The 23,138-nt window shown below is 43.6% G+C and overlaps 2 protein-coding genes across 2 annotated transcripts in view; both read left to right on the top strand.

Moving 5' to 3' along the window:
• LOC311232320 (putative RNA-binding protein Luc7-like 1) overlaps nucleotides 1-4,624 on the top strand; it is a 32,833-nt gene extending 28,209 nt beyond the window's left edge. The window contains exon 10 of the mRNA XM_084319075.1: nucleotides 3,279-4,624. Within this exon, the coding sequence (XP_084175201.1) occupies nucleotides 3,279-3,555 (277 nt within the window). The 3' untranslated portion in view covers nucleotides 3,556-4,624. The remainder of the gene's footprint in view (nucleotides 1-3,278) is intronic.
• Nucleotides 4,625-5,161: 537 nt separating this feature from the next.
• On the top strand, nucleotides 5,162-22,825 carry pane1 (proliferation associated nuclear element). Its single transcript, XM_084319078.1, has 6 exons — nucleotides 5,162-5,309; nucleotides 5,416-5,489; nucleotides 9,606-9,704; nucleotides 9,815-9,894; nucleotides 10,793-10,881; nucleotides 22,062-22,825. Exons 1-6 carry the CDS (start codon nucleotides 5,244-5,246, stop codon nucleotides 22,197-22,199), a joined length of 546 nt encoding a protein of 181 aa, XP_084175204.1. The 5' UTR covers nucleotides 5,162-5,243; the 3' UTR covers nucleotides 22,200-22,825.
• Nucleotides 22,826-23,138: the final 313 nt, after the last annotated feature.

Below are 23,138 nucleotides of genomic sequence, written 5' to 3'. Positions count from 1 at the left end.
GATTCATCGATTTGCATCGGTGCGCCGGCATACATGTTCACGATGCAAGTGCACCGGTGGAATAAGTCTGCGTCGGCAAAATGTCAGGCTGAACTTGCGATGCATCTTGTTGTAGCGTCTTTGCATCGGTCAAAAACCGATGCATTGATATAATTTCCTCTCATCCACTTATCAGCAGTGCACTGTGACTGCACACACACACAGCAGATACTATTGCTTTGCTACTACATAAGGCGAGAGCCGCGTCACAGTTATCAACAAAGTTGGAAGTCGAGGAGACATGAATAGAATTGCTCAACATGCTAACGCTAGTAGCCTCTGGCTAACGCCAGTTAGCCGTTCAGCTAACGCTAAACTAGTGTCTAACTAAAGTGACTCTGCAACACAGTAACATTAGTGAGGAGGGGGGGGGGTATATTGAAGACGCTTGACAACAGGGGTTCAAAGATAACTTCACATTTATTGGTTATTCATTTCTTAATTATATCACTTCATGCAATCCATCCAGGCTAGCCGGCTGCCTCCGTGTTGTTGACATAATGCTACGGTCGCATCCTAGTGACCTAGTCTAGTGTGTGACATCATCAACTGTCGACGGCCGCTCAGACGGGGAGGGGCTCTCTCTCTCTCTCTCTCTCTCTCTCTCTCTCTCTCTCTCTCTCTCTCTCTCTCTCTCTCTCTCTCTCTCTCTCTCAAACTGTCAAAAGACAGTTTATGCAAAAGTCTTCTTAGGCACCCAAGAGTTTTTAATTATATAAATTGTCTTACAGTAGATTATTTTATTTTTAATAATAATATAAGCTGCATAAGGAATACAACCAAATCCTCTGTCATACCATAAAATTGTATTATTTATTATTATTATTATTATTTTGCATCGTGTTGAATCGCATCGTATCGCCCCGAATCGCATTATGTTGAATCAAATCGTATCGAATCGTATCGTATCTCAACAGGGGGTGAATCATATCGCATCGCATCGCCCGGTGCTTCAAATGTATCGTTAATGTATCGTATCGTTGGCACTGTATCGAGATGCACATCGCATCGGCCTCAGTGAGGAGATGCACATCCCTACTATACGCCATGTTTAGCCTGCCTATGTGATTAATAAAAACGCAAACTTGAATCCCATCATCATATTTACATAGTCTGTCCACTATGTTTATTACTTTGTTATTCCCCCCCCCCCCCTTCTATGTAAAGCGACCTTGCATGGGTCTCTTGAAAGGCGCTATATAAAATGAAGCTATTATTATTATTGTTATTATTATTATCACGTCTGCGCGGAGCTCACAAAAACAAAAACTCTTTTACTGTTAGTCTCAGTGAAGTTTCAACGGAGCCAGGTAATCTATTCTAACCAACACATTGAAGTAGAAAGCATTTCGTTGTGGCCAATCTTATTTGGAAACATGACACAAAATAATAGTATGTTGCTTTTTATTTGAAACAATATTTAATCGCGTTTGGAGGTGGGTGTTCTGCGTCTGCCCCCCGTGCCAAACAAGCAAGCCAACCTCTTGTTCGCGCATGAGCCCGTTATAATTACACTACTGTCGCTATTTTACAATGAACTATAATTAATTACGGGTCATACAGAAGTTGAACACGCCAGTGTTTGAAGTAATGCACGGAAGCTTATTTCCGCGTTGCAGACTGCAATAATTCTACCACCGGGCGCCAGCTACGCATGCTCCGAGCTGTGCGTATATATACGTACAAAGTCAAGCACAAGTTCAATTTGATAAGTCCCACACTTTGCTTAGAAATGATCAAACGCACGGGTTACGCACATATCTGTGCGTACGCAACGTTGATAAATGAGGGCGCTGGTATTCTATATTCATATTTCAAATTGCATGTGTCTGGATTTTGCAAGATCCTGTACTGTATATATACAAAAAACCCTGTAAATCATTTGCCCTTTATTAATTTGCTTAGATTTTTTGTACACTTCATCTCAAGAAGGTGCTGAATTTTTCACATCTGGGCAATGTTAGCATGGTGTTATTCTCCTTTGGTTCATTACAATTTACTCAAGCATAGTAACAGACACAATATTTCTGACACTGGCAATACATTCCCTGAGGTCCATAGTGTCCCTAGATAAAAAAGAACATGCAAATGGGACTTGTAGAAGTGGCGCAATCTTCCATTTACTTGAGTATGTACTTTTAGGTGAATATTCAGAAAATAATATTTTCTGGCTAGGGCTTAAGAGTTTAACTAAATAAGAGTGTGTTTTCACAAGTAGGAGAAAAAAAAGAAGAAAGATCTTAAGCATTGATTTCATACTTATTCTTGTCCAAGTCCACACAAGCTTGCATTAAACCTGTCCCTTTACCACGTTGAGGTTCATTCTTTAAAATCGTTACACATTTTGGTAGATTATAGCTGGTTTTATTTTACTTGTACATTTATTTTGAGTGGTCCCCTTGTTCCCATTCGACTTTATCCTGGTCCCAATTTACCAAGTTAATTACAGCTCCATGAAATTATGTAGATGGAAAAAGAGCAATACCTTATCTTATAGGGACTGCTACCATATAATTTCATGGCGCTGTAATTAACACAACACAAGGATTCAATGTCCTAAATGACATCACTGTTGGCCATATTCAAACTTACTCTCTCAACTGTCAAACTAAATTAATGTGTAAACCAGTTTTAGAGTTTTTGGACGAGTGTGAGATTATAAATCTGTAGTTTTAGGTGAAGTGCCACTTCATAAGTTCATTAATGTTAGCTACCGTACTTTTCGCACTATAAGCCGCACCCGACTATAAGCCGCAGCAGCTAAATTGAATGATGTGTACATATATAAGCCGCACTGGACTATAAGCCGCAGGTGTTTTAATGTTTAATTACCATATGTAAGGCTTCGTGCACAGAGGGGATTGTCACAATACTGTCGGACAAATAACAAGAATTAACTCATTTACAAGTTGTATTAAGTTTAGCAAATAAGGGAACAGATAAATAACATTTCAATGCAGTAAAAAAAGCAATATTTTCGGGTTTGGTCCACATATAAGCCGCACCGTTATATAAGCCGCAGGGTCGAAAAATGGGGAAAAAAGCCGCGGCTTATAGTCCGAAAAGTACGGTATATTATCTAGCTAGCTTAGCTGGTTGCTGACGGCTAGATTTGCAGTTGCTAATATTGCTATTGTATAAGGAATTCTATCTAAAAATATTTCAGTATATTTTCCCTTCAAAATATCTGTGTTGATATGGGTCGACCACTAATCTCATTGTTATATTGCCCCCTCTAGGTCCTCAAGAGAGAGATCGTCAGTGTCACACACCCGTGAGCATTCCCCATCCCAAGAGAAATGGAAGGAAACCGGCGGAGAGGGACGGTACGAAGAGAGGCCCGAGTTCGGAGACAAGCAGGACGGGGTCAAGCAGGACGGGGACAAGCAGGACAAAGAGGACAGGGAGAGGTCCACCTCCCCGGACATGGCCAAGAGCAGGGAGCGAGAGAGATCCCTGTCATACGAGAGGGAAAGACGCTCCAGCTCTGAAGAGAGAGAGTCGGGGGAGATATGAGGGGGTGGGAGGTGGACCTCAGAGGTCTAGCTTGAATATATGGCTTAGTTAAAGAAGCAGGAAAAGTCCAGGAGTGTGAGTGTGTGTGTGTGTGTGTGTGTATGAGTGTGCATGTGTGGGTCAGTACGGGTCAGTACTGTATGTGTTCATCATGTTTAAAACGGGACATATATAAAAATGAGGGTGGTGGGGGAAGGGAGGTGACAACAACATGGTGGGACAGACTTGACCTCGTGGGCACGAATGCAACCCAAGAAAGTTTGTATGCAAGATGACGATTTTGGGATTGGAATTATTGGATGGGAAAGACCTGGGGGGGGGGGGGGGGGATTGAGTGTCCAGGAAGCAGTACTTTTATTTGATGTCATCTTCTCAATCTTGTGTACAATGGATTAGATGTTGGTCGGGAGTGTGGCTGAAGAGACACAATCTACCTTTTAGTCTTGTTTTATTTTACCTTAGAAATGCTGTTTTTTTTTTTTTAAATCATCATTACAACCTTCAATGTTGTTAATATTGTTTGTTTTTCCTCCGTTTCCATTGGGAATGTGTGTCTGTTTCATATGGGGGGGACACACACGGACGAGTAGACATAAATTTATACGCTCATACCATACATTAAAGACTGAGATCTGAGATGATTCCTGGAGCCCACCATAATGTTTTGAGATAAGTGAGGATGTGAATGACCTGTAGGCATTGTTTTTCTTTTTTTGTTACGTTATCTGCATCAGGATTTGACAATCTCATGTTTTTCTTTTTAAAAAAAAGAACAAAAAGAAAACAACTGCAGAGCTCCACCCTGCTTGGCACTCTGTCACACATCGCTGAGTCTGGCTTTAACATTAGAATGCCATGATGATCTTATACAACATACTTGCCCTCTCCAAGAAGTCTTTACACTCTATTCCGGACATGTAAACGTACATAGTTGATGAGCACATGCAATTTACATGCTGGTGCTTCAGCGGAGGCCCAGTGAACAGACTGCTGTGATACCAGGTGGATGTTTTTGGGGGGGGGATCTGTACTTTGCTGTGCCATCTACTATGAAGTGAATAAAAATGTCTGCTTCCATTGAGAACAGCAGGGTTCTTTTTATTGTCATTTTTACCACTATCCCTTTGTCCTTTGTTGATGCACTCATTGTATTACATATATCTGAATTCGTAGTGTACTGTGTAGAGGCCTCCCTTGCGTTGAATGTTTGTGTGGTTCTCTTTCCAACATGGCTGCCTCTAACCACTTGAAAGGAAATGCCTAATTTCTGTGCCGTGGTAGAGTAGGTAAAACACTGGAAAAGCATATTACTAGACAGTGTAGATCAACACAGCAACTCTTAGTTCTTGAAACAGCATAAATGGGCAATTTACACATTTTGAGAAATGCCTCTTGGTAAAAACATATGTATTAATCTAAAATGCTTTAATAACTAGCTTTGAAATCCTAAGGAAATTGTATCAGAGGCTAGCTGAAAGTCAGAATGCAATAAAACTATACACATTTCAGGCTGTAGAGGGCATTAAAGTGCCATTTATGAAAAGGATGTACGGTGATGAACGTAATGCGTCGTGACGTCATACGCACATTTGAATAAACGCGCGTGATTAACTAGCTCCTCGTCTCTGAAGTTGTAGCTAGCGTTTCTTGTTTATGACCGTGAAAATCTATTACAAATCTTTAACCACATGATACAAATGTCAATGTTGAAGCCGTTTGGTAAATTGCCTAGTCTGAACTCGGCGAATATTCTGGTATGTCTTTCGCAGTAAAAAATCTAAACAAAAACAAACCCCTAGCGTAGTCGGTGTGATTAGTTGCTCAGTATCTTTCTACATTAACATTACATTTTGTCCTCAGCTAGTGGAGAATGAAGAGCAGTTCCAGCAGACGTTGGCTGACACAATGGTGCAACAGGAATCTAATGTGATAGTGTAAGTAGACCTTCTTAGACATAGACATGCTCCCCTTAATAATGTCGCGAAATGTGTCCAGACAGTATCATTACACCTGGGTAAAACGGACTCCATTCTCTCGATCGATTGATTGAAAAGTTTATTAACAGATTGCAGAATGGGTACAGTACAGTACAGCTCAATACATACAATTGTTAAGAGGATGCAGACCTGAGAAAGACTTTCGTCTTGTTTCCATCAGGGTCCCCCATTTTCAATTCATCATATGACACACATGACATACAGATAGACAGTACTGCTACATCTATACATTTATGACATACCAGATTTTCAAATACAGTACTGTTTGTGATACTAAAAAAATCCAGAAGAAGAGTATATACATTTGACATAGAAACTGTGCATTGGGGGAGGTTGGGTAGGTGGGGTGGGGCTGTACATTGGAGGTGGGGGGGGGGGGGGGGGGCACTGTACATTGGAATACTGACGTGTATTACATGATTTGTGGAGCTCCCTCTGGTGTTGTGATCGTGGTATTCACTGACCTTTGGGAAGTATTTTGACATGTACATGGGTCCCTTGGTCGTGTAGTGTATCTTGTAGACCAGGCCCATTGCAAGTTGCTGTACTCTGTCGTCTACTCTAAGCCATCCTAGGTTGGCAAAGTGTGCAGGGGTGAGGTGGGTTCTAGGAGTCGGGTCAAGCAGTAGTCTGACTAGTTTGTTTTGAGATGTTTGTAATTTGGTTTTTAGTGCCTTTGAGGTGCTTTGGTACCATGAGGTGCAAGCATAGTCGTAGTACCCTTGAATGAGTGCTCCTGCCAGAGTCTTCAGGGTATTCTTGTTTACCAGGGAGGAGATCCGGTACAAGAATCGAGTTCGTTGATTGACTTTTTTTATTACATTGGATGCCATTTTGTCACAGGAAAGATTAGCCTCTAGGATGGAACCCAGGTAGGTAATTTCATCTTTCCTTGTGACAATATTGTCACCCACTGTAACTGAGAAGCCGTCTGTTTTGCTGAGTTTGTTATTTGAACCGAAGAGAATGGACTCTGTTTTGCCCATGTGTAATGATAGTTTGTTGTCGGCGAGCCATATGCAGATTTTGCCTAGTTCCGAGCTGAGGGTTTTTTCAACCTGTAACTTGTTCTTGTCAGAGACCAGCATGGCTGAGTCGTCCGCAAACAGGAACAAGTTGCAGTCACAAGCTGACGACATGTCATTTGCATAAATTAGGAACAGTAGTGGTCCTAGTATGCTTCCTTGTGGAACACCACAGTTCACTGTGAGGGGGGGGATAGGGTACCGTTTACCTCCACCATCTGTTCTCTCCCCTCCAGGTAGGATTGTATCCAGCTCACTGATAAACTATCAAAACCAATTGCTTTTAGCTTGTCAATCAGAATGGTGTGATTGACAGTGTCGAAGGCCTTTTGTAGGTCTAGCATGACCATGCCGCAGTATTTGCCCGCGTCCACCTCTTGCTTGATGTGGTCGTTCAAATAGAGAAGGCAAGTGTTGTGTCAGTGGAGTGGGATGTTCTGAAGCCAGATTGGAATTCGTAGATTAGATTTTTATCCGTAAGGTACTTTTCGACCTGTTCGTATACTATTTTTTCCATGACTTTCGAGATGGATGTAAGGATAGAAACAGGGCGGTAGTTGCCTGGGTCTAATTTGCTGCCCTTTTTGTGCAGGGGTGTTACTCTCGCTATTTTGAAGTCCTTGGGGACGTGTCCCTGTTTTATGGAGAGGTTTATTATGTGTGTGAATCATGACTGGGGTGATGGCGGCTGCTGAGTCTCTGAGGAATTTGGAGGGGATGTTGTCATGGCCAGTGGCCTTGTTCGGATGGAGGGCGCTCAGTTTATTGAGTACCTCATCTGTAGTTACCATTTCCAGTTTGAAATCGTCTTTGTGGACGCCTAGGTTCTTGTAGTATGCTACTATGTGTTCTACCCCATACTGCCCTGAGTGGGAGGGTAGTTTGTTTACCAGTGTTGTGGCTATGTTTGTGAAGAAAGTGTTTAAGTAATTGGCTACATCCAGTTTGTCTGTGATGAGCGTGTTGTCCGTCTTTATGTTTATGTTTGAGAACCTGGTTTTAAGTTTTTTACTGCAGCCTAGTTGATTATTGAGTAATTTCCAAAGTTCACATGGTTTATTTTTGTTTTCCTCAGTTTTGTCATTGATGAAATTTTTTTTTGCGGTTTTTATCATGGAGTTTACGTCATTTCTTAGTCTGTTTCTTTCTAGTTTGAGGACTTGGAGTTCACTGCTCGTGCTTTTGGTAAGCTTTGACTGACTTTTATGAAATTCAGAGCATTTTTTGTCTCTGGCTTTCATAGCGGTCAGTATTTCAGTGTGCATCCACGGCTCAGCGTGATTTTTTACCCTGATCCCTGATTTTTACCCTGATCAAATAACAAACTCAGCAAGGCCAACGGCTTCTCTGTTACAGTGGGTGACAAAACTGACAATATTGTCACAAGGAAAGATGAAATTACATACCTGGGTTCCATCCTAGAGGCAAATCTTTCCTGTGACAAAATGGCAACCAATCTAATCAAACAAGTCAAAGATTACAAACATCACAAAAAAAACTACTGCTTGAATGAATGAAAAACTTTATTTAACAGATTGCAGAATGGGTACAATACAGTACAGCTCAATACACACAATTGTTAAGGGGATGCAGACCAGAGAAAGACGTTTGTCTTGTTTACATCAGGGTCCCCCATTTTCATTTCATATTGACATTTATGACATACTCAACATACATGACATTTATGGCATAGGGACATATAGGTATTTAGTACTGATACATTTGTGACATATACGGTATTCAAATATACAGTACTGTTACTCATAGATCCTGACAGAGTATATACATATGATGGGGTGGGGGTGGGTGGGAGAGAAATATACATATATACGGCGGGGAGAGAATATATACATGCGGTGGGGAGGAGACTGTCTTTTAGGAGGGGGTGGGGGGTTTGGACATTTACGGTGACCAGTTTTGAATTGCAGCCTCCCGTAGGTGCTCTTTGAGAGCGGTTTTGAATGTGGGTAGGGATTCACATTCCTTTACAGCTTTGGGTAGGGCGTTCCACATTGATGTGGCATAATTGCGAAACGTGTTTAGTCCCTTGTTTGAGCCGAATCTGGGTTTAACATGATTTGTTGAGCTTCTTCTGGTGTTGTGGTCGTGGTATTCACTGACCTTTGGGAAATATTTTGACATGTACATCATGGGTACCTTAGTCGTATAGTGTATCTTGTAGACCAGGCCCATTGCAAGTTGCTTGACCTTACTCCTAAAACCCACCTCACCCCTGCCCATTTTGACAACCTAGGATGGCTTATAGTAGACGACAGAGTACAGCAACTTGCAATGGGCCTGGTCTACAAGATACACTACACCACTAAGGTACCCATGTACATGTCAAAATACTTCCCAAAGGTCAAGGTCCCTATGCCATAAATGTCACTATGAATTGAAAATGGGCGACCCTGATGTAAACAAGACAAACGTCTTTCTCTGGTCTGCATCCCCTTAACAATTGTATGTATTGAGCTGTACTGTATTGTACCCATTCTGCAATCTGTTAAATAAAGTTTTCATTAGTTCATTCATTCAAGGCTTCTTTTTTGGAATCAATCATGATCTATTTGCTGTATCCATGCTACTTTTATTAGCTTCCAAATACATCTGCATTTTTGTTGGTAGACTAGGTGGTACTATGTGGGGTGGGCAAGGGGAGCCTATAGTTTAGACTTCCACTCTTGTGTGTACACTAATGTCATTTAAGCCAGCCACCCTTCTCATACTGGTAAATCTTGGTTATGGCTGGTAAATTAGTCTACTAATTGTTTTAGGATCAGCATAATTTATATCCATTCAGCTAGTGAAATAGTGAAATTTCTGGTGAATTCTGAGATCCACCTGTGACCTGCCGCTGTGGCCACCAGATGATAAATTATGTTTCTTACCTGCAGCACACTGTAGGCTCATGTTGCACTGTCTTTTCTTTATTGTCACAGGAAGTGACATAAAATAATGATATTGCACCTGGAGCCTACACTATGCATACTTATACTTCACTCTTTATGTTTGCTGTACCAACCAGGAGACTGGCCAGAAGTCTGCCACTGCCCAAGGAGACTGACCTCAGTCGCCCTAGGATAGACTTGGTAGTGTTCATCATCAACCTGACCACAGACCTCAGGTTAGTTCAACTCGACAGATTGGTTTATATATACGTCTAGATATCTTTGTATAGCCCAAGGTCTTGGTTTGAGACTTGAGGTAATGGTTTTATTTCCTCCCCCACCATAGTTTCGAGTCAGCAGAAACGTCCCTTAAGTACTTGGATCCTGAATATTTCCTTGGAAAAGTCTGCTTCATGGTCACTAACGGTATGGAAATGAGTTTAATCTCAAACGTTGGTTTGCATGTTCTCGTCGACGCCCTGTCTGCTCCCGGCTGCCCTTGGGGGGAAGGACGACGGGATGGGTTAAGCGCAGAGACTCAATCGCATCTGTGACTGAGAAAAAGACAATCCATGTGTGTGTGTATCCCAGTTTGTGTGTGTGCCGCTCCCATTGCATGTCCAGTTCGTTGCATGCCGAATAAAGACCTCTAAAGAGGTCCTGCCCTGCATTATATTATTATTATTAAATAATAATAATGCGGCCGCTAAGTGGCGCAGTGGGCAAGGCGCTCGCCACTAACGCAGGAGATGCTGGGTTCGAGCCCAGCTCTTGGCGTTGCTACCAGCTTGGCTGGTCGTTCATACTAACACAATTGGCAGTGTTAGGGGTAGGAAAGCTGGTGGGTGGGGATTGGACGTTGTGGACAGCGACTCCTACAGGTCGGTTGGTGCGCCTGTACAGCAGAATCAAGAAGTAACGGGGGCAGCGTGAGCCTCCCACGCGTTACTCCTCGCCACTGAGAGATCGCGCTGTACAGGTGAAAAGATGCGACAGCTGCCTCCTCGTGTACCGGAGGGGACACGTGATGCAAGGCTTGGTCCTCACTGCAGCCGACCAGTGGGAGGCATAGTCTAGCAACGTTCGAGATAGGGGAGGGGAGAATTGGCGAGGTGAAATTGGGATGGGAGAATAATAGAAAAATAAGGAGAAAAAGTGGATAAAAAAAAAATATATATAATAATAATGCATTTGATTTAAAGGCGCCTTTCTGAGCACCCAAGGTCGCCGTACCTTAAATGATCTGAGAATTTCCCCAATGCAAAACTCGCATGATAAACATGTTGGATATTAAAGCCACTTCAATTTCTGGTCTTCCCTCCAGCTCGTAATGCATCGGTCCCCACAGAGCGCCTGGAATCTGTCAGGAAACTGGCCGCATCGCTCTATTGCCCTTTACTGTGTGCAGAGGAGGTTGGTAATCGGCTCTATTCAACTCAACTCTTACTTTTTCCTTCTTTTTTTTAAGCATCTCAGTGTTTCCCACAGGATTTTCATTGACTATGGGGGGTGAACCTCCGACCATTTTTTATTTTTTTTTACATTTTAAAGTTAAATGCATCAATCTGGTGCACTTTGAGAGCAAAATAAAGAGGCTATGATGAACTTTGTGCTCAAAACACAAAATCGACTAGACTAGTGCTTCCCAATCCTCTCCTCGAAGCACCCCAGCCGTTCAATGTATTTGTTAAATTCCACCACCACCACACCTGATTCAACTTAACTAGCCCTTTATTAGTTGAATCAAGGTGTGCTGGTGGTGGAATTTAACAAATACATGGAATGGCTGGGGTGCCTCGAGGAGAGGTTTGGGAACCACTGGACTAGAGCGTACATTTGAGCCATCAAAGAAATTAAGCAAAAGTGGTTACCTGTGTTGAACTGGTTTATTTTTTAGAAGAAAAAAAATATATAGTGGATTACTATTACGACTACTACCACTGCCAATACTACTGATACATCCCTATTGGCAAACTTTATATTGAATTCTTTTTATTTTTTATGTAAATTATTATTATTTATTTTTTATTTATTTTTGGTTCATTATACAACTGTGGCGGGACTAATTAGACTGTGGCGGGCCGCCACAGTCTAGGTAATTAATGGGAAATCCTGCATCTCTTTGCAATATGAGTTGAAAGATTGAAAAGAATATATATAAGGAGGTATTGTACAGAAGCAAGGGACAAATGGGATCTGAGAGGTGATTGATACAGTATTAGAAGTGTATAGCATTGAATAAACATAATCGCAGGGGGCTGCCAGAATATCTTGCCTTATCTATTGCACTTGAGGATGCAGTGAAGTGAGTTATATACACAATATATACAGATGTTGAGGAGTAGCATTTATAGTGTAACTTGACAAAAAACCACCTCCTTCACTGGTGTTTTGTCAAGTTAGACCCACAACACCTCGGGAAGGCTCAACAGTTAGTTCCAGCATCCCAGGACCCCCCCCCCCCCCCCCCCCACCCAAGTTTCAAGTTCAAGTTTCAAGTTTGTTTATTAATTATCACAATACAATATTATCACTGACTGCTTTTCAATGCTTCTTCCTAATGCTAACATTTACCCAGCAGCACCGCTTGACGGACTGAGCGAATATTCCACGTATCTAGTTTCTCCCTCGACCTGGATTCTAATTTACCGCTTTTTGAAAACTCAGCCCACAAATGCCCAACTCTCCCAATAATTATAAAGTCGATCGTGCTAGTTATCTTTTTATTATTATTACTATTGTTTTTATTGCACAATCGAAGTGGGCATGGCCAACCGCATTTCACTGTATGCCCTGACATGTATGTGATGAATAAAACTCTTGAATCTTGAATAAATCCTCTGCATCCTACTTCCACCAGACAAACTCTTGTTTTCCATCCCTGCTGTTCAGTTTCTGCTGCCAAGTCTGCATATCTAAGCTTTTTCCTTTTGTACGCCTCCTCCACTGAATCCTCCCAAGGCACAGTCAATTCTATCAAATAAAATAACCGCTGACTACCAGACCATAATACTATGCCAGGCTAGTTAGTGCTAACTATCTCTTGTGGAACAACACGTTTTTCCTCCCACGTCTACCTGCATTTCGCAATGAGTAGCTCCATTTAGGTGGCCTGACTCATGCCTGCCTAAAAACCTACCTCTACATTCTTTCCCTCACAGAGAAATTGAATGGCTGCACCCTCCATCTGATTACATCCAGACCAGAATTCACCTGTACTCTTCTACTTTCAATTCCTGCCACTAAGCTCTTCAAAAACCTGGTTATGTCGCCTTGTATACCGACCTCGAGAACAGCCTGACATAATATGCCTCAAAGTTGTCTCGGTACACAGTGAACAAGACGGTCCCCATCTACCCATTGTTTTAGGTTCTGTGGTGATGGCAGCTCATATACTCCACAGGTTCTTCCAACTAATCTTCCTCTTCTCTACACTTTCCCAGTTCATCCACTGTCCCTGCTTAGCCTGGGCCACAGCCTTTGTACACCTCACTACTTCCTCTTGTTGCTGTACCTGCTCCACTACCAGCTTCCCCCTTTCTGTGGGACTTTATTTCAGAATTATCTGATCTACTCACCTCACTCAGCTCATCCACCTCCCCAATTCTCCTCCTTGGTGACTTCAACATTCATGTTGACAACATCGCCGCCTCCGACGACCTCCTGTCCCTCCTTGATTGCCACAATCTCACCCAGCACGTAGATTTCCCCACCCACACCAGAGGCCACATATTGGACCTGGTGTGTTCCACCGAGACTATCACCGGCCCCTCCAATCTCAGTGGTGTGGACCTCAACGTTGCTGATCATCTTGCAATAAAATTCTTAGTTCCTACGCCCTCCGCGTGAATATTAAAGGCAACCAACTTGTGTTCGGCTTTTCTCTGATTGGCCGCGCCCCCCCGCCCCCACGCGCAGGCAAGCGCACGTCCCAAATGAAATCCAAGGAGCAAGCGAGCGGCAAGCGAGCGGCAGGCTGCTGTTCCAACCAACTTGTGTTCAGCTGCGGTAGCAGTGGACATACAGTACACCTCCTATCTATGTTGGGATTATGTTTGGTCATGACAAAACAATAAAAATCGCTGACAGAGCTCTCATATTTGCGAATGCATAAACTATATCTTAAATTATGGCGGATATAGTTTATGCATTCGCAAAATATGAGAGCGCGCCGCTGTCATTGAAGGGCTTCCTACAACAGAGCACCGCCGCTGCTGCTGCTGAAGCTGTATCAAGCCGGCGGCGGTGCACGGACGCCGGGGAAAAACCACCGCGTCGCCCCGCTGGCGCTTCAGGCTCAGCAGCCTCCACGGGCGAAATAACATATAACGTTACAGTTCCACACTGATGTACAGTGAGTGTCTAATATGGCTGTCGCGAAGTCATGCCTCTCCCTCTGAAAGCCCATCCACGCTGTGTATCATAGACTACCAGATTCGCACTTGTGTATAAACAAAGCCCATACAGTTATGAAATGCGCTGAACTAGAAAGCGTAAAGTTATTATGTTTAGCGTTCCATTGATTAACGCCATTACCTGCTGTGCTGTAGGAAGCAGAGGTACAGTAAGTTACAGTAGGTGTAGGTTACATGTTTAATCAAAGCCCATACAATTTTTCATAATATTTCAAATATCATAATGATGTGTTTTCTATATTATATCCACAATCATTCATCTAAAAAATTGTATGGGCTTTGATTAAACATGTAACCTACACCTACTGTAACTTACTGTACCTCTGCTTCCTACAGCACAGCAGGTAATGGCGTTAATCAATGGAACGCGAAACGTAGTCTATGATACACAGCGTGGATGGGCTTTCAGAGGGAGAGGCATGACTTCGCGACAGCCATATTAGACACTCACTGTACATCAGTGTGGAACTGTAACGTTATATGTTATTTCGCCCGTGGAGGCTGCTGAGCCTGAAGCGCCAGCGGGGCGACGCGGTGGTTTTTCCCCGGCGTCCGTGCACCGCCGCCGGCTTGATACAGCTTCAGCAGCAGCAGCGGCGGTGCTCTGTTGTAGGAAGCCCTTCAATGACAGCGGCGCGCTCTCATATTTTGCGAAGCGATTTTTATTGTTTTGTCATGACCAAACATAATCCCAACATAGATAGGAGGTGTACTGTATGTCAAATGTCGGTCATGTGGTGGAAGTGTTTAGTACAGTCACACAACAGAACACCGCTGTAGAGTACAGTCACACAACAGAACACCGCTGGTTCGACCAGCGCTTTTGCCGCGTCTCTCTTTGCGCGAGGGCGTGTGCTAGTGGATTGATTGATTGGCCGTGTGGCCAATCAGAGAAACGCTGAACGAAAAGCTGAACACAAGTTGGTTGCCTTTAATATTCACGCGTCCCCTCCACCTCTGACCGCCCACAGCGCTCCATGATGTACAGGAACACAAACAATATCACCACCACGGACCTCACCAACGCCCTGAGCTCCCACCTTGCTCATGACTCCCAGCTGCTCTCAACCACTGAGTTGGTGAATACCTACAACACAGCCCTAGCTGCCACCCTGGACTCCCTCATTTTACACACTACGCCCCCTGGTACACCCCCGAGCTCCGCTCCATGAAAGCCAAGGGCCGCCAGTTGGAGAGGCGCTGCAGGAAAACGGGTCTCACTGTTCATACCCAGGCCTACTCTGACCACATCATCTCCTACAGACTCGCCCTCACACAAACTAAATCCTCCTCCTACTCTGATGTCATCTCTAAAGGTCAAGGGAATTCCAAAGCTCTCTTCTCCACCATCGGCAAACTCTTCCAGCCCCCTGACAACCCCCTCCAGATCACCTCCTCTGATCTCTGCAACAGATTCACGGAATTCTTCCAACACAAGATCGATACCATCTACCAGCAGCTCCAGTCCATTCCTGTGTCCCCCACACCTCCGGGTGTCAAACATGACCCCCTGCCCCATCTCACCCGCTCCTTTTCATCCTTATCCCCGGTGGACATTGACTCCATTATGGAGTTGGTGTCAGGCTCTAAACCCTCTACCTGCTCTCTGGACCCCATGCCCACCACCCTGGTGATGGCTGGCCTGCCTGCCTGCCCTCTGTCCTCTCATGGTAGACATCAACTCCTCCCTGTCCACTGGCTCCGTGCCCGCTGACTTGAAGGTGGCAGCAGTCACCCCAATTCTAAAGAAACCGGGTCTGGAGTCTGGACCCTGACAACCTCAACTATTTCCGCCCCATTTCCAACCTCCTCTTCTGTCCTATGGAACTAAGGTCCTTCAGCGCTCGGTAGCTGCCCAGCTCCAGAGTCACATGGCACACCATGACCTGTTTGAACCACTCCAGTCTGGGTTCAGGGCAAAACATAGCACAGAGACGAGTCCTGGACCTTTCAGCTGCTTTCGATTCCATCTTCCACTCAAACCTCCTAGACCAGGGCTATTCAACTAAATTGTTCAGGGGGCCACATTGTCAGAAACCCAAGGGGCCAGGGGCCGGACTGCCACGGCGCCTCCCCGTGCTATGAATATATGTACACTTGACACAACACGCAACCACATTTTCACAACTTTTATTTAACTACATTGCAAAAGTAGTATACTTTAAAAAAAAAAGTGCGTCATTTATGTGCCACATCTGCAACATCTCCTGCAAAAAGTGCTTCATTTATGACTGTGCAACAACTGCAACATCTCCTCTTCAACATTTCAATATAAAAATAAAATAAAAAACAAACAAGTGCATGATGTGCATCTGAACATTCTAACATCAACACTTGAACAAAAAAACACATTTATAGTGCAGCTGAGCTTATGAAAACGTGCTTCATGTCTGTGCAACAACCGCAAATCGCAGCATCTTATTAGCACTTATTGTCCACTCTTAACTCTCAAACATCAGGGGCGTGGGGGGCAGACAGGCCTAGCCTACATACACACATCTAATGAGAGATTGCACTTCTTTGACTGGGCAATGGCAGAGAAAGAGGGTTCATAGGAAGTGAGGGCTACCCGCAAACAGTGATGCAAATGCTCATTTGTCAAGGAGGCACGGTTGCTTGTTTTAATGGCATTCATGTGAGAGAAACTGGATTCACAGGTGTATGTTGAGCCAAACATTGTTAGCACAGATATTGCCAGCGTTTTTATTTTGGGGAATGTGTTGACATTTAATACACTTTATCCAAAATGTTGTGGTGGATTCATTCTCAAGTGCCTGCTTCAGAGCAGATGATGCTTGCATGTCAATTATTTCAAGTTGCAGGAGACCTTCATCAATGTGAAGTGATGCAAGGAACTCTTGTCCTTTTGTGGAAATAGCAGCTACATTGGCAAATGGGTTGCTCACAAAATGCATCAATTCTCTGGGCATGTCAAATTCATCAAATCGACTTGCAAAGTTTTCCCTCAATTTATCAATGAAATCTGTCATTAATTGAGTGACTTTTGGCTCAATTGTGCGTGTGAACTTTGACATAAAGTAAAAAAAAATATTAAAAAAAAATATTAATTTTATTTTTTATTTTTTTAAATTATCATGTAATCTTTTGCGGGCCGGTCAGAATCATCGGTCTAGGACAGGGCTATTCAACTGGCGAATAGCCCTGTCCTAGACCGTCTGGAAAGTGTCCTTGGCATCACTGGTACCTCCCTGTCCTGGTTTACATCATACCTGACCAACAGGTGGCAGTATGTTTCCCTCAAGGGGTCCAGGTCAGCACCTGTTAACCAGGGTGTTCCCCAGGGTTCGGTGCTAGGTCCGCTCCTTTTTACCATCTACCTCCTCCCACTCGGTGAGATTATAAGGAAACATGGCCTCCACTTTCACTCATATGCAGACGACACGCAGCTTGAACATGGATGACCGCAAACGTCCTCCAACTCAACAGCAAGAAAACCAAACTTATAGTTGTAGCTTCCCCAGCCCTCCTCCAAAAAATCGACCGTCTCGTTCTTTCCATCGACGGCTACTCCATCTGCCCCTCCATGGAGGTAATGAAACTCGGCATAATACTAGACTCAACCCTCTCATTTCAGCCACACGTAAAGTCTGTCAGCAGGTCCGCCTTTGCAGTATGTCCAAAATTCGGCTGCAAGGGTCCTCACGTGCACCAAACCCTGGCAGCACATCACCCCTACCTTGCAAAAACCACTGGCTCCCCGTCAACTACCGAATCCCCTACAAGATCCTCCTACTCACCTATAAATCCCTGCATGGGTTGGCTCCATCCTACCTGACCGACCTACTCCACCCCTACACTCCAGCATGAGGCCTCCGCTCCTCCAACTCCGACCTCCTCACCATCCCCCATTCCCTCGCACCAGGCGTTCCACACTGGGAGACCGAGCTTTCTCCGTAGCTGCCCCCAGGCTGTGGAACTCCCTCTCTCCTTCCATCCGAGGCTCCGACACCATCAACCTCTTCAAAACTCATCTAAAAACACACCTGATCAGATCACACTTGCCTTCGTGCAACACAGCACTGCTCCCAAGTAGCCCACCCCCTTCCCCCCCTGACTCTTTTAAGCTACTGATCCTGTTTTGGTTTATTTTGTGTTACTGTTTATTCCAAATATATTCATATTCTTTTATAATATTTTATTTTCAGTTTTTATAATTTCAAACACACATCAAGAAAAAAAATAAAAATAAAAAACAGTATGTTGCCAGACACTGTCACATCAATGAACAAACATACACCATGTCATATACTGTACACGAAGGACGCAAGGGGCTGATCTTCTGACATATATATATATTTTACAAAAAATACACAGGAGGACATTGAGAAGCACTTATGTTCTAGCTAAACATTCCAAAAAGGGACACCATATCGTATTAAATTTGCTCGAGGTCTCGGACCTACTGTGACGGATGCTTTCCAGCTGCAGAGAAGAGACCATCTCAGTGAGCCATCTTTTAAAACATGGAGACAATGTGTCTTACCATTCCTTTAGGATAATTATTTTGGCCACAGCCAGTAAGGTAATTCTGCAGTGTTAGCTGAACAGCCGAGTAGAGCTAGAAGGCAGTCTGGGGCAATCTCTCTCTTATACGCCTTGGTGTACCAGTCAAAAATGTCTACCCAGTACTTAAATAGCTTGGGACAAAACCAAAACATGTGAAAGATTACCCTCTGCGGACATGCAACGATCACAGAGGGGCGATACAGAGGGATAGATTCTATGCATTTTAGTTGCAGTCTGTGAATGACCTTAAATTGTATAAGTTGGAGGGCGGCAGGGTAGCACAGCGGACTAAGCATTTGTCTACCACTGCAGAGACACTGGTATCGAATCCGGCTGTCAGCAGTGACAGCATACTGACTCAATTTGCAGAGTCAGCGGGAGGGAAGCCGGTTTGTGGTAATCTGGTCGTTGTAAACATTGATTGATTGATTGAATACTTTATTTTGACACAAATCGTATGACAAAAAAAACATTTTAAAAGACAAGACAATAACGGTGTCAATAACGCAGGTCAAAAATGGATAAAACACAATAAAGCCAAGGCTTGTTTCCATTGTGGTCCATACATGGAACATAAAAAGGCACAGAAACACAAATGGACATGTACACTGACAGGACACATTCTAATTTTTTTTTTTTTTTAAACACCTAACCTGACAACTCATACAGTTAACTAATGTTAAAAGAAAATCCGCAAACCCTTAAAAGCAACTCATGATAAAAGAAATAAAAGCCAAGTTATGATAAAAGAGATAAAAAAAACATTTTAAGACCAATTTGAGTTGCTGCTGAGCCATGTTTTTAGGGCGGATTTAAATCCGAGAGGGGAGTTCAGGAGTTTTAAAAATGTTGGCAGGGCATTCCACATTACCGTAGCAGAGTAAAAAAATGCATCTTTCCCCATGCATGTCCTGACTCTCGGCGGGACCAGGTCCGTGGGGCTTCCTCTTGTGGCGTGTTTGTGGACATCTCCTACTTTATTAAAATAATTGACTAGGTACTTGGGGACCGTTTCTTTTAGTACTTTAAAAACCAGTAGCATTTTAAGCTGGTGTACTCTTTCTTCAACCCTAAGCCATCCCAGCCTGCTAAAGTGGGCTGGCGTTAGGTGAGTCCTAAAGTGAAGGTTGTGCAGGAGTCTCACTAGTTTGTTTTGGGAGGTCTGGAGCTTTGTCTTCATTTGTTTTGATATGTTGCTGTACCATGAAGTGCAAGCATAGTCAAAGTGACATTGGATGAGGGCTCCAGCTAGGGTCCTCAGAGCGTTCCTATTTATGAACGAGGAAATTCTAAATACAAATTTGGTTTTTTGATTGACCTTAGTAATAACTTTTTGTGCCATTTTTTCGTTAGAAAGTTTGTTATTTAAAATAAAGCCCAGGTAGGTGACCTCCTCTTTATCCTCAATAATGTTTTCACCTACTCTAATTTTAAAACCCTGGGATTTCTTTAGGTTGGCGTTTGACCCAAAGAGTATGGCCTCTGTTTTTCCCAGATGTAGAGACAATTTATTGTCACTGAGCCAGGAGCAGATTTTTTTCATTTCACTGCTCGGGACACTTTCCACTTTAGACTTATCCCTGTCTGAGACCAGGAGTGCCGAGTCTTCAGCAAACAGGAACAGGTTGCAATCGCATGCCGATTTCATGTCATTAATATATATTAAAAACAGTTGAGGTCCCAAAATGCTTCCTTGGGGGACCCCACATGTCACTGGAAGGGACGAGGACAAGGTGCCATTGATGTCTACCACCTGTTCTCTTCCCTCCAGGTAGGACTTGACCCATTTGGCTGACTTGCTATCAAAGCCTATCGCTCTCAATTTTTCTAGTAGGATGGAATGGTTGACCGTGTCAAACGCCTTTTGCAGGTCCAACATTACCATCCCACAGTAGTTCCCCTTATCCATCTCCCATTTTATATAATCTGTCAGGTACAGTAAACAGGTGTCAGTGGAGTGTGATTTTCTGAAACCTGATTGGAACTGGTACAATAGTCTATGTTCAGTCAGGTAGTTGTCTATCTGCTCATATACCAGCCTCTCAATTACCTTTGATATGGAACAAAGGATAGAAACGGGGCGGTAGTTACCTGGATCTAGTTTGTTTCCTTTTTTAAATAGAGGGGTTACCCTAGCAAGCTTGAGTTCTTGCGGGATGTGACCCTGGTTGATGGAGAGGTTGGTGATATGGGCTACAATGGGAGCTATGATGGAAGCAGAGTCTCTGAGAAATCTGGTGGGAATATTGTCATGGCCTGTGGCTTTTGTTGGCTGCAGCGACTCCTACAGGTCGGTCAGGGCGCCTGCACAGCGAGGGAGGGAAATGGTGAAGGTAGTGTGACCTCCCACGTGTTACACTTCACCAATGAGAGTCCTCGCTGCCAGGTGAAAAGAGGCTGCTGGCCGTCTCCTATGTATCGGAGGAAGCATGTGATAGACTTCAGGGCTCTCTAGACCTACCAGTGGGGGGCACATGCGGGCAACAACCAGGAAGGGGAGGGGAGAATTGGCATAACAACTAAAATTGGGATGGGAGGAAAATACAGAAAATGGGAGAAAAAGTGGATAAAAAAAAACTATAAGTTGGACTCTGGCATTAATAGAACATGTATGTATCCTGCTAAGTCCCTCCTCCCACATGTCATCAGATATGTCCATACTAAGCTCTGTGGACCATACATCTTTAATGTGGTCGGAGGAAGCCATAGATTGGACCGAGAAATATGAAACAAAATCAGAGATCGGATGTTTCAACATGTTCATCAGATGTTTTGAAACTGGTGATCGGCTCATGAGATTATAAAACTGGTAATCAGCAGGACATGTCTCAAAGTCTGGTATATTACTGCGGACATAATTTCTAACCTGCAGGTAACGAAAGAAGTGTGAGCTTGTAAGATTAAACTTAGACTTAAGTTCGTTAAATGAGGCAAAGTGACTATCAACATATAGATCTTTGATAGTGGCCAGTCCCTTTCCCTTCCATAATGAAAAAACAATATCAGATTGACCAGGGGAAAAATGATAATGATCACATATTGGAGCATATGCCGAGGTTGAAGGTACTTTGAAAACCCTTTTGATTTGACTCAGTATTCTCAGTGAGTTCCGAAGGATAAAACTATTGAGAGCCATCTTATTAATCGTGTCATACTTAGAAAATAACAAAGTTCACGTGCGCCTCCATGTCTAGCCACCTGGGAGCGTCCATGGCTACTGTAGCATCACCTATGAAGTAATCTTGCCAGAAGGTCATGGCCCTTGCATTAGCAGCCCATATTCATATTCTTATCTTGCCTTTTATATAATTGCCGTTTAATCTACCTTGCTGGCTATCTGCCTAAGTTAACCCCAGATCCATTTACAAATTTAAAGACCACCTATGATAATACCAGGGCCAATGGACTGGCATTTTTATTGCTGTAATTTCCTGCAACTTAAAAACTTACCAAACACAAGGGTAAGTTCCAAATAAGTTATTTATTTAAGTACAGTGTATAAGGTTGCACAATAATAACGTTCAACACAAAAACGCACAGACATTATTTATTAAATTGAATTAAATAATTATTTTTGAAACACAGTGGCGCTGCGCTCCTATACCATTGTTGAAACATTCCCTTAACATGTCCCCTCCTTCCTCCTTGCAGACGTCGGCTGGTGTGACCAATGCAGCAGGGAGGCTGCTGACCATTTTGAAGGTGGCAGCTGGCCTGGTTCCCATGGCTACTTCGCTCTCGCTGTCCAACTTGACTCGCTGTACTCTGCCCTCAGACCTCATCCTGTAGGACTTTGAGTGACCATAGTTATCTGAAATGAATTTTTTTTAAATCGAACCCTAACTAACCTTACTGTCATGCACTAAGGTTCAAGTTTCAAGTTTATTTATTAGTTGTCATACAGAAGTACAGAATACTTTTATACAAAATGCTTCTTTCTGTTTTACTTTAAGGTGTAATGAGGTATGGGTTGTAGTGCAAATTCTTTACCAATAAATATAAAGTGTGTTTAGGTATTCTAAAGTGTGTAAAGTGGGTGCTGCATTGAGTTGTTTATTTAAGTGAGTGTGTGCGTGTGGATGTGTGTGCTGTGAGTGCATTTGATGGTTGTTACATAGTGTTATTGTTCGTTGAGCATCTTGATGGCCTAGGGATAGAAGCTTCTTCTGAGTCTTTCTGTGCTTGCCATGAGACTCCGGCATCGCTTGCCTGACCGCAGCAGTTCAAAGAGGCAGTTGTTTGGGTGGTTGGAGTCTTTGATAATTCTCTTAGCCTTACCCATGCACCGCTTGTTGTAAATGTTCTGGAGAGTGGGAAGCCCCCCTCCAATTGTGCGTTCGGCTGAACGGGCCACTCTCTGTAGTCTGCTACGGTCTTGTGCGGTGCTATTCCCAAACCAGGAGGTGATATTGCCAGTCAGGATGCTCTCTATTGTGCATGAGTAGAAGTTCTTAAGGATCTTCTGACTGACTTGGAACTTCCTTAGGCGCCTGAGGAAGTAGAGGCGTTGCCGTGCCTTCTTCACAACACTGTCAATGTGTGTGGTCCATGTCAAGTCCTCGGATATGTGGACTCCGAGGTACTTGAAACTGTTCACTCTCTCAACCGGTGCCCCGTCGATGCTGAGGGGGCTGTAGTCCCTGACCCCCGACCTCCTGAAGTCCACAATCATCTTGCTTTGCTGACGTTCAGGGAGAGGCAGTTCTCCTGACACCACTTCGACAGATT

This window comes from Notolepis coatsorum (genome assembly GCF_963971535.1).
Source record: "Notolepis coatsorum genome assembly, chromosome: 7".
In the NCBI taxonomy this organism is placed as follows: Eukaryota; Metazoa; Chordata; class Actinopteri; order Aulopiformes; family Paralepididae; genus Notolepis; species Notolepis coatsorum.
Note: the sequence above shows the minus strand (reverse complement) of the source record. Positions and strands in the feature narration are given on the sequence as shown.